This window comes from Pelobates fuscus, chromosome 4 (genome assembly GCF_036172605.1).
Source record: "Pelobates fuscus isolate aPelFus1 chromosome 4, aPelFus1.pri, whole genome shotgun sequence".
Classification (NCBI taxonomy): domain Eukaryota; kingdom Metazoa; phylum Chordata; class Amphibia; order Anura; family Pelobatidae; genus Pelobates; species Pelobates fuscus.
Window position 1 is genome coordinate 255,460,711 of NC_086320.1, and position 12,342 is coordinate 255,473,052.

The following is a 12,342-nucleotide window of genomic DNA, read 5'->3' on the forward strand; positions in this document are numbered from 1 at the left end:
ACATCATAGCTTGGTATTATTTAACTGTGTTTGCCACTTATGTTGTCGTAAAACCGCAAGGCTGAACATCTTATTATTACAGTAAATGCGCCACATAGGCGAAGTGAGTATCCACATCATAAAAATGCATGAGTGTTATAGACTGCGCGTAAACTATTGCGGTTGTGTTATACGTGTATACGAGTGCATTGCGTGTTTAACTATGTACATCTATGGTGGCCTTGTATAGCAGGTCGGTCTAGTCGTGCAGCTATGTACTGGGTGGGTGGAATTACACCGCCAGGTTAAGCTCTTTATATGTTTGTACCTTTGCTAGGGCATGGGGCTGGCGTGGGGGGAGATTACTTAGTATGTGATAGCAAGCTTGGTTACATCATGAGAGCAGTGTAGGGTCAGCGGGCGCCGGTTAGGGGGGTCTATACATACGGGATGTGTGGGATGTTGTACGCTGGGGTGATTAGAATGTGGCAAATGCTAAAGGTCCTTAGGTTACAGGTTAAGTTCACATTGCAGGCATCAGGTGGAGGCGGCAGCGCTTGAGCCATGGTTGTTCTGCCGTGGAACGAAGGTAGTCGCCTTCTCCGGATTCCATCTATGTGGTGTTCCGCGGGTTTCTGCGGGTTTCATCTTTGCTTGAGACAATCCCAGTGTGGGTAGTAGGCTCTGTGCCCCCTGTAGGTTGATGACTTCATGTCTGGCATTGTCATGTAGGACGGAGAGGGAGCGGGTAGATCGCCATCTGTACTGTATCCCTTGTTGCGTTAGGAGGGATGTGAAGGGCTTGAGGGACCTCCGCCAGGCCAGTGTATCGCCCGAGATGTCCGCAAAGAAAGTGAGCGACATTAATTCAAACTGGTATGGCGTGTGGTCTCGGACTGCTGCCAGTGTCGCCACTCTGTCTTTCCTCTTTTGGAAGCATATGATAAGGTCTCTGGTGGCTGTGCTAGGCGCACTCGCTGGTTTTGGGGCTCTGAAAGTGCAGTTCAGCTCTCAGGAATTACCTTCATTCCATTGCAGGAAGTCTGTGGTTAGACAGCCACAGAAAGTCTTGGAAGGAAGGGGAGGGCTGTCAAGTGATCTGCAACTTTTGCAAACTGTTTCTACGTATAACCCTAATGTGAATACCAACCAATATGGCGTCCTCTGGAAAATCTGGTCAAGCTGGCTTTCCGATGATGTCATTTTGCTAGTTGCTTGTGTCCAATGAGCAAATTAAGCATTGTTGTTTCCGTTATATATATATGTTAAAACAGCAAATGCTAATGTAAATAATACATTTCTGACAGAACTTTGTTTAGTATAGTTGTTTCCACTAGATCATTTGTTATAGACTAACAAATATAAAGCACCAAGCATTTTTTCTTCATTGCAGGAAAACTACAGCATAAGAGGGGGATGTGCTATCTTGCTAAATTGAGGGTGTTGTCCGCTTGCTGTAAAAATGCATTATGGGATTTGTTATTGTTAGTGCTGTATGTGCCTATGATGTGGCATCATGAAGGGGCAGTACAGTAATCATCAAGAAGTTAGTATTTGGGTAAAATAGGTGAGGTGGGGCTGAGGAGCAAGAACGGTAAGAAATTTGTTTATACAAAATGTGTTTGCAAAGCATATGACTGATTATTGAGGCCAAAAGATATATTGTTGTTTTGGTTAGATTATCAGTCAAACTCTACGCCAGCAGAGATGTTATGCAATTAGACATATAAATGTTGTTTTTTTTTTTTTTTTTTATTAGTAATTTAAATATCTTTATTTTACAGAGGATTCTTGAGCTGGAAAGTTTCCTTGCCAGATCTTCTCATGACAGTGATATCAAATCTGAAGAGTTGGCTTCTCGTATTGAATTAGAGACAAACAAGCACAATGCAGAAATTACTGCAATCCTTCAGAATCATAAGCAAGAACTTGATATCCTTAGTCAGGAAAAGGAAAAAGTACGGTTGGAAAAATTTGAGCAGTTGAAACAAGTACATGAGACAAATATTAGAGACCTTAAAGAGACTCATCGACAAGAGTTGGACGCTCAGCTGAAACAGAAGGAGCAACTGTTCCAGGCACATATCCAAGAAATGAATGAGAAGACCCTTGAGAAATTGGATGTAAAACAAACTGAACTTGAGGCCCTCTCTGCTGAACTCTCTGAAGCCTTAAAAACACGACAGGAGATTGAGCATAGATTATCTGTATCAGAGGATGAAATAAACAAATTGAAGCTCCAGCACGATAATCAGTTAAATGATGAGAGAAAAAAGCATGAGGAACAAATTTCTGTCATTGAACAGGAAAAAGAAATTCTTACTCAGGGAGTTGAAAAGGGTCTAAAGGAGGAAATTAACCACCTAAAAATGTTGCTAGATGGAAAAACAAAGGAAATTGAAGAATTGCAAGGCGAGAAGCAAAAACTGAAGGAAACTGCTCAGAAAGCAGACACTGAACTCAAAGAAGCCTTGCTTCGTCTGGAGGAAACTCACCTATCACACCAAAATAAGTCACACATGGAAGCAGAGGCTTTTGCTGTACAGCTTTCTGAATTGCAAGAAATGTTAAAACTTACTAAAGAAGAGAGAGACCATCTGAAAGATTTAGGAGAAAGTACTGAATCACAGCTGAAGAATATCAGTATGGAGCTGGATACCTACAAAGAGCAGGTGTGCAATCTGAACATACAAGCGGAAGAGCAAAGCAAAATTACAGCTGACAAGCTCAACACTCTGCAGTTGAAGTCTGAGACACAAATACAAGAGCTTAAATCTAAAATAGAAGAGTTAAACAAAATAGTCTTACAGCGTGAAAGTGAGGCTGAAAAGCTAAAAGAGGGTCATAATCAACTCATTTTAGAGCTTAACCAAAATTTGGCCTCCAAAGAAAAACAATTACTCACTTTGCAAGAAGACTATCAAACAAAAAACAAAAGCCAAGAGACTAAAATGGAAAAAATGAAACAGAGGATAAAAGAGTTGCAGGAGTCCTCCAAGAAAAAGTATGCCGAAATGGAGAGCAAACTAAAGAAAGAGTTGGAAAAGAAACAGCTTGAACTGAATAGTAAAGAAAAGCAGTTCAATGAAAAAATGCTTGAAATGGCACATGCCGGTTCAACTGGAATTAATGATGCAGTGTCTCAACTTGAAGTTAACCAAAAAGAGCAGATTCAAAATATCAAAGATGCTCACCAGCGAGAGATAGAAGAGACCTCTCAGACTTGGGAAAAGAAACTCTGTCAGCATGTTGAAGAACTGAAAGAGAAGCATGAATTAGAACTTCAAGAGAAAGACCAGACCATAACAGAGGTTCATCAGAAGCTCACTAATGTAAGCAGAGAAAATGAGGAGCTAGAAAAGCAGTTAATAGTGCTAAGAGAAGCAAAGACTAGACTTGATGCCTCCTTCAATGAAATACAAGAAAAATTCGGGCTGGCATCTGCTCAAATATTAGAACTTACAAATGAGAAAAATATGTTAGAGGAGCAACTTTGCTTAATGAAAACTTCACTGGAGGAAGAGAAGAGCAAAATCAGTGAATTAGTTGGCAAATTACAAGTTGTTGAAGACCAATGCCAACTGATAAAAATTGCAAGTGATAAAGATCGAGCTGAGTTTGAAAAACAACTTTTAGAAAAACTTTCAGAAAAGGATGCACACTTTAATCAACTTTTTCTTGAACAAGAAAGGAAATTGAATTCTTGCAGCAAGGAGGTGGCAGGTTTGTTAGAATCAGTGACCAGCGGCCTAACTCAAAACTATAATGACCGAGTTAACAGGGTAATAATGAAAGTTGCGTCTTGTGAAAACAATGTATTTAAATTGTCAGGAACCATTTCTAAAGAGCTAAACAAAGTCCGTGATCTAAAACTACAACTTGAACAAACAACTACAGAGAATGATTCTGTACAAAAATCATTAAATCAAGCAACTTTTCAGTTGCAGGAAAAAGAACATTTGATTTTGTCTATGAAAAATGAAATTCAAGAGCTTCTACTCGAGAAAGAGGTGTTACAAAAAGAAGGAGGGAGCCAGCAAAAGGCAGCAGATGAGAAGGAGTCTTGCATTACACAGTTGAAAAAAGAGCTTTCTGAAAATATCAATAATGTAACCTCTTTGACTGAAACACTAAAGGGTAAAGAGTCAGAGTTGACCTCACTACATAGTCAAATAAATGATCTGAAATTAAATCTTGAGAACAGTGTGGATTTAGCAGAAAAGGAAAAGGCCATAGCCCTTCTCAGTGAACAGCACAAAAGCAGCCAGCAACAATTTGAAACTCAAATTAAAGATCTGACTTCTAGACTTGAAGTTGTGAATCAAGAAAAGGCATATTCAATGGAAGAGGCAGAAAAATGGAAGAACACGTTAGAAGAATGGAAGAAGAAAGCCGAGCTCAAGTTTACACAAAATCACAATTCAATCAAAGATTTGCAGGAGCGGCTTAAAGTGAGCAATGAAGAAAATACATTCAAAGAAGACAGGCTTCTCAAACTCACAGAAGAATTTGAACATCATCGACGCAACATGGAGCAAAACCAGCTAAGAAGAGAGAGTAAAGAATTTGACTTGAATGTGCAGTTCGAAAGTCAGAAATCTAGAGTTCAGGAGTTGGAAGAGCAGCTGTCCATATTATCATCTGAAAATAAATGTTTAATAGAAGAGCTAGAAAGACAAAATCAACAGCAGAATGTTGAAAAGAAAGAACTTGTTGAGCAACTGAAGCACGTTCAAAGTGTTATTTCAGAAAAGGACAATTTCTCCATTGAAGCACAGCAAAAAGTCTTGGATCTGGAAAAAGAAATAAGTGCCTTGAAGGAAGAACGTGACGCAAAACAAAAAACATGGGAACAGTCGAAAACAGAGCTTTGCCACAATAAAGATAAAGAACTAAAAGAATTGGAAGAAAGGTTAACTGCAGAAAGCGCAAATAAGCTGGCAGAATTAAAGAAAAAGGCAGAACAGAAGATTGCTTCGGTTAAGAAGCAGCTTATATTACAGTTGGAAGAGAAAGAACAATCCAAAAGAGAGCTGGAAAACCAATTTCTTGACTTAAGACAAAAAATGGAGAAAGAAAATAATGTTGTACAAGAAGGATTATGCCTTGAGAAGGAAGAACAAGAGAAGAAGTATTCACTGCTCCTGGAACAACACAAAGCTAAAGAAACTGAATTTGATAGTATCAAATATGAAATCCTCTCAAAGGAACAGAAAGTTACTGAGTTGGAAAATAGACTTGAAGTTCTTCAGAAAGCCTTTGATGAACATGAGCAGATTGTTCGAGAGAAGGACCTGACTTTGCTTAATGAGAAAGAGACACAGAAAATTCAAATGGAAGAATTTTCTTCCAAATATGAGGAGCAGTTAAAAGTACTTAACGAGAATCTAGCTGACAAAGATGCTGAAATCAAGACTTGCAGAGAAAATGTAGAAGAGAAAAAAAAGGCGCTTGAAGATCTTCAGGTCCTGTTTGATGAACTTCAGTCCCAGGAAAGCACATTAAAGCAGAAACTGGTAGAAACACAGGGTGAAGTGCAAAAGTTTCGCAAAGAAGTGTCTAAGTTGCAAAAGGACTTGCGGACTTTACGAAAGGAGCATAACCAGGAACTAGATTTGATTAAGAAGGAACTCACAGAAGAAGCTGATCAAAGAATTAAGTAGGTTTTAGAACATATGATCTCTAATTTCTTCTTTGCATCTCTGATTGTGTCCTAAATGATTATGCTGCATTGTGAATGGCTGATGTTATATCCATCAATACACAGCTCTATATGAGAGAGCCATCTAATTTTCACAGTTACATTCACTTCAACAGGCTGACCACATGCAAAGAATCTGGTGCTAAAACAGAAAATTGTGTTTGAAGAGCTTGCTAAAAAGATTAGTTTTGAAAAACAAAAGAATGCCTTTTTTTGTTCGACTTAAATCTAAAAACTTTTTTAAAAATCCCCTTGTTATCTTAAAGGACCACTCTAGTGCCAGGAAAACATACTCGTTTTCCTGGCACTAGAGTGCCCTGAGGGTGCCCCCACCCTCAGGGACCCCCTCCCGCCGGGTTCTGGAGAGAGGAAGGGGTTAAACTTACCTCTTTCTCCAGCGCCGGGCGGGGAGCTTTTCTCCTCCTCCTCTTCTTCCTTGCGACGTCATCAGTTGAATGCGCATGCGCGGCAGGAGCCGCGCTCGCATTCAGCCGGTCGCATAGGAAAGCATATACAATGCTTTCCTATGGACGCTTGCGTGCTCTCACTGTGATTTTCATAGTGAGAAGCACGCAAGCGCCTCTAGCGGCTGTCAATGAGACAGCCACTAGAGGTTTAGGAGGCTGGATTAACCCTCAGTATAAACATAGCAGTTTCTCTGAAACTGCTATGTTTATAAAAAAAGGGTTAATCCTAGAGGGACCTGGCACCCAGACCACCTCATTAAGCTAAAGTGGTCTGGGTGCCTAGAGTGGTCCTTTAAGGTTTACTAGAAAGTATTGTAAAAACAAAGCATATGATAACTTTGAGAATGGGCAAAACCTCTGAAAACTCAGTGGCTCTTTCTTATTCCCCTGCTCAGGTCTCAAAAAAGTTTCAAGTTTTCACGCTCTTGTGCAATTACTGAGTGAACTTTTACAATTTGCATATCAGACTGATCACGCATATAAAGGCATTCCAGATCCGAAATGTCAGCAGGTTTCCATTGCATGAAAGAAAAAGCAAGCCCGGATAATCGTTTTGTCCTTCTGTGGGTGATAACACGCTAGACACAGTGAACACAGGGTCCACATGTGGATTACTCTTAGGGAAAATCCTAAACAATTACAATGAAAAGAAAAACCCAAAGAATAGCGTAACAAATATTGCTGCTACATACAGCTTAATTTTGTCTGTTACAAAAAAATTAAAAAAACTACACCTTGTTTGATGTTGTTAATAGACTTTTTTATTTTAAAATTCAAATGAATATTAGGAGGATTAAGCTGTGTTCCCTTTACTATTTCATATTCATTCACAGCCATGTTTCTTTATTTACCCAGACATGAGCAAGAAGACATGGAATTGAAACATAATTCCACTTTAAAGCAGCTAATGAGAGAATTTAACACACAGATGGCACAAAAAGAACGTGAGCTGGAAACTGCTATTCAGGAAACAATTGGTAAGTTAATTTCTAAGTTTACAGTTCATACCAAATGCTCTTAACAAACCTCAACCCAAAGAGAAATTTCACCAAAATAAACGTTTTTATGCTGCAGGACACATTTACCTCTTAAGGAGAGCGGGCCTACTATGCAGTCCTTTTTGGGGTGGCTCTAAACGCCGGAGGGCGGCATAGTACGCCCAGCCATCCTCCCGCCTTGTACTCACCTGGACCGATCTGCAGCGATCCCAGTCCAGGGGGACTGCCCAAGACCTCAGTAGTCTCCCTGCAGCAGTTCCGTCCTCTCCGACCTTTCAGGGCCATGTGATCACGAGGATCACATGGCCGCAATAGAAGTCTATCGAGCTGCCTGCAGGGGAACTGTCTGAGCTATTAAAATAATTAAATATATTATATATGTATAATATATTATAAAATAATTAAAGCCTTTTATAATATATTTTACATATATAATTCATGTTAATGATTTCATTATAAGTGTGCTGTGTGATCTATATATCACAAATTACACTTATAATGAAATCATATACATGTGTCATATGTATAATATATTATAAAATCCTTTTTCATAAATGTAAAGGAAATAAGTGTGTGCATATATACACTCGTGCAATCGTGTGCGTGTGTGTGTGTGTGTGTATGTATATATATATATATATATATTTGTGCTCGGAATCTCTAACACGTAAGTGGAATGTAGAGGAGAAGCAAAGTTGGTTGAGGTGTGCCGAAACCAATGTACGAGTAGGCCTGTAAAAAGAGGGCCTACAAAGTGAAATGTATAAAGGAGGGTGTAGGTGGGAGGGGACAAAACAGCTTGAACGGCAAAGGTAAGTAGGGGGATAGGGTTTATATAGGATCATAACTCCTCCCACAAATTCAGGCCAAATGGCCTTCCAACTTGTCCTCGGAATCTCTAATACTTAAATGGAATGTAGCGGAGAAGCAAAGTTGGTTGAGGTGTGCCGAAACCAAGGTACGAGTAGGCCTGTAAAAAGAGGGCAAAAAGGAATTTGAAGTAAACACACTTTATTGCAAGTTTAAACAGCTAGATTTCTGAAAGCTTGCCTAAGCTCCCTTTCTGGTTGAGGGATTTGGAGTTGTATATTGAGGATTTCCAGCGTCCTAGTCTCTTAATGATGTGTACCGGAGTGTTGGTGCTTGAAGCCGATGATACTGCTCCGATGCGAAACGAGTGACCAGAGAAGGAAGCTAGGTTGTAGCCCAACCTTGACAGTAGAGTTCTGATGTGTGAAATAAATTTAGCTGTGGTGAGTGTCTTTGGAGTAGAAGTAGTGGAGTGTCTAGTGAGTGCGTGTGGTGAGATAACAGGAGCAAATCCAGAATATGTACTTGGCACCACAGATTCTCGGTAGGGAAGAGGGGAATGATAGTGGGATAGGCAGAGTGATTAGTTTTAGTTGAAGGTAAGGAGAGTATGTAATGGTAAAGTGAGAAAGTTTAAGACATTGGACTGTGTCTCCTTGACTTATCACGGTGAACTCTGTAGGTCTGAGGAAACCGTAGAAAGCCAAAAAGATGGCGGATTTAATGACCAAATTAGTACTATGGTCAAACGGGGATTTGTCCAATAGTTCGCTAAGGAGCCTGAATATTGGACCATCTATTGGTAACCTAGTAGTGCTTGGAGGAACTGTGACTTTAAAAATACCTTTAAGGATTTTCTTGATGGGGTAGGAGTGTGGCTAGAGAAGGTAGTGAGGATGTGGTGTTGTACTCCAGTAAGGTAGTGTTTGATAGTGTTGTGTGAAAGTTTTAGGTGAAGGTGGCAAAAGGAGGCAAAAGCCACCATGGTTTTAACGGGAAGGTCACCTTGTAAGCAAAGCTAGTCGGTAAATTTGTTAAAAACAGTCAGTGCCCTAGCATAAGAGATGTTGGGAGTAGGTGCGTGAGTGCTTGTGCGTGGAGTAATAGTTAGTTTAAAGCAGGATTAGCTGGTGGAAGGGTGGTGTCCTGGATGGTTGGAGGTGGGCCCGAGGGGGAGCCTGGCCGGAGACGTAAAAGAGTGTCAGCAGCTGAGTCCTTTCTGCAGCCGACCCCCGGCTCCGGAGGAGAGCCAGTAGGCCCGAGCTCAGCACCGCCATCTCCCACAACATCCGCCCCCACTCCGCACTCGCTAGGATAGGTGAGGAACTCCGCTCCATCGCGGCCTCTATGGCCACTAAAACAATAAAGGTCGCAGGTGCAACATCCGGGTAAGGGGAGTCCCGGAGACTGGAGGGGAGGAAAATGCAGCGGAGGTTCTATCGGGCCTATTCACTATAATACTGCAGGCTGCCGCGCCCCAAACTTTTGAATTCGAAAGGGCACACAGAGCAGCGCGCCCGCGCTCCGTTGAGGATGGACCGAGGGATCTCATCTGCTGCCTCCACTCCTTCACGGTCAAGGAAGCCATTATGAGGAAGGCTCTTGAACGCCCAGAATGGACATACCGTGGCTCTCAGGTCTCTCTCTATAATGACCTCTCCCCCCTCACGCTTGAAGCCGTAGAGCCCTCAGGCCGGTCAAAGCGGCCCTGCGTGAACACCGCATTATCTACAAATGGGGCTTTCCTTTTGCGTTGCTGGCACGCCACCATGACAACTGGATCTCGGCGAGATGGCCGGCGGAAATACCACGCTTCTTAGAAACCCTGGAACTGCCACCTATCCAAGTCACGAACTGGGTCCTCGGCCCCACTGGACAGGGCCCACGACCTCAAAGAGCTCCACGGAGGCGCAGGGACGGATCCCCTCAGAGACAGCCCCCCAGGCGGCGCATGGATCAGGGAGGCCAGGCCGAGTGAGTACCGTCCCCTGAGATGGGCTATCTGTTCCCGTACCCCTGGTTTCAGCCACCCCGCTAACGTATGCCCAATATTTGCTCGGATATCTAGGCCTACTCCCTCTGAACTGCCTTTTTTCACCTCCCCGCCATACTGACTGCCATGGACCGCATATCCCCACTTGTGGTTGCCCTCTACCCGTTTGCCACTGGATGTTAACAAGGGAGGACATTCCCCCTGCTACTCTGACGGACACCCTTGTGTAGAACCTGGCTAGAGCGTATGCAGTAAGCGACCTATGGAGTTTATTTCCCCAACTACTACTGCTGGTGGCACTAAGAAGCTGCATCCGGACACCGCTTTGATTTCAGCATACCCCATGGACCCCCCACACCCATGGAAGCAGATCTGACCGCTAGGGCGCTGCCCACAAGACTGCATTCAAACAACAGGGACCACTCGGGGCGACAGCCTTGTGACTCTCCTCCGCATAGGAAATGCACACATGATGAGACTCACGCTCCCGGTTTTACGGTCCCCTCACAACCAGCCCCCACAGAAATGATGACTACCATTACAACCGTTATTTTGCATTTGACCAACCGCGATGACATGCAATAGCTCCTGCCCCTTGTGGCCTCCAGGATGGAACGGAGCAGGCAGGTTGATCCTCCATGACTCCTTTGACCGCCATACTAGAATGTCACTGCCCCTTTGGGAAGTACTTGACTTTTCTACAGGGATCTACTACAATGTTATGAACTCTTTAACGGTTAGGATGTTGACCACTTAGGTCACTGGTAAGCTAAGACTGAATTGTCGTTTGCTGATATGTATGATGATAACATCCACTGTTTATGATAGCTTTAATGTGTGCGTTAGACAGGACTGTCAAACTTACCCACACCCCAACCACACCCATCACAGTGACGCCCCTATAGACTAAATGGAGATGTATATGGTATGACAGTATATGGTGTGCAATGTGATGCGGGGATAACGAGTTTACCTTGACTGTATAAGGGATGCTTATCGTGCTGTATGCCTGGGATCTACACGGGTGCTGACTGGGACGGGTACGCCACAGGGGGACTGAGGGAGGCTCACGAGGAAAGCGGCCAACCCCTCACTGCAACACACACTACCGGTCCCCACCCTACACACTCTAGAGACATGCGGGCCACATATGGAGGGGAAACAGGGGGGGTCTACTACCACCCGACCCTGAACCACCACACGACTTCCCACGGACCCATTACACGCACTCGACCAGGGGGTGGAAATGACCGCTGGATTGTCGAACTGGGCCTTTTCAGGATTCATGCCAATCTATTAATCATGGGACTGAGGCTGTAGACGATACCTACCTCCAGGGGGAGAGGACCTCGGACACGCGGGGGCGGGACACTACCGGGGAGCTACGGGACATACGGGAAAACTAATCGGTTGGTTGTTGTTATTATTGTTCTGTTACTACAATGCTGCTTAGTTGCTGCTCATATTATTGTTGTTCTGTTTACTATGCTTAATTATGTATGCACTGAATCGCTCTATAGAATGCGTATGCTCAGCAAACATGGGGTGTTAAGTGGACGGACCCTGCCTCTCCACTACCGCCCGATAACACTTGGTCAGGTACTGGCCCACGTAGTCCCACACATACTCGTGCTACAGACGTGCGACGGATCACAGTTGGACACCGTCTACAGGTCTGGTTACCGGGACGTGCTCCCTGTGCTACCCGCCGCAGCGCGAGTCGCCACTCCCCGTGGGGTGGCACACGAGGGGTACCTCATACCCCGGCGTAGTTTCCCACCTGACGGGAAGTTTACTTCACTTCTTTCTCCTCCCCCTCTTTCTCTCTGACTTCTCGCTTGCATCCATATCTGTCTATCCCCATCTCCTCCCGATCACTCTCCTTTGCCTGCCTTCTTCCTCCTCCCTCCCTCCCCATCTCCGCCCCCACCACCTACTGACACAGACCTCTCCCCACCCAGTCCGATTGGCCTGCCACGGGAACCTGCGCCCGCGCGGAGTTGTGGGAACAGACTTGCAGTGGGGAGGTATCCGGGAACTCGTTGCCCACCACACATATCCCTCATTCGCTGACAGACCATGGCTTATCAGCCGGCACCCCTATCTGTCCTCAGCCTTAATTGCAGGGGTTTGAATATCCCGGAACGGAGGTCCCAACTTTTACGCGAGCTTAAGAAACGACACACGTCGGTGGCCCTGATACAGGAAACGCACTTTAAATCTGGCGCGATGCCTAAGCTTCAAAACAAATCGTATCCAACAAACCACTTTTGCAACCACCCCACGGCAAGGAAGGCCGGGGTAGCATTACTGATCTCCGCGGCACTGGAACTCCAGGTTCTGGACACTGTAACTGACACACAAGGCAGATACCTCTTCCTGAAGTGGGCGATA

The 12,342-nt window shown here is 43.9% G+C and overlaps 1 protein-coding gene across 3 annotated transcripts in view; it reads left to right on the plus strand.

Annotated features, from left to right (window-relative positions):
• Positions 1 to 12,342, plus strand: part of GOLGA4 (golgin A4) — a 151,408-nt gene that overhangs the window by 83,574 nt on the left and 55,492 nt on the right. For all 3 annotated transcript variants that reach the window (XM_063452058.1, XM_063452057.1, XM_063452056.1), the window contains 2 exons: positions 1,764 to 5,638; positions 7,003 to 7,124. In XM_063452058.1, coding sequence (XP_063308128.1) covers positions 1,764 to 5,638; positions 7,003 to 7,124 — 3,997 coding nt within the window. The remainder of the gene's footprint in view (positions 1 to 1,763; positions 5,639 to 7,002; positions 7,125 to 12,342) is intronic.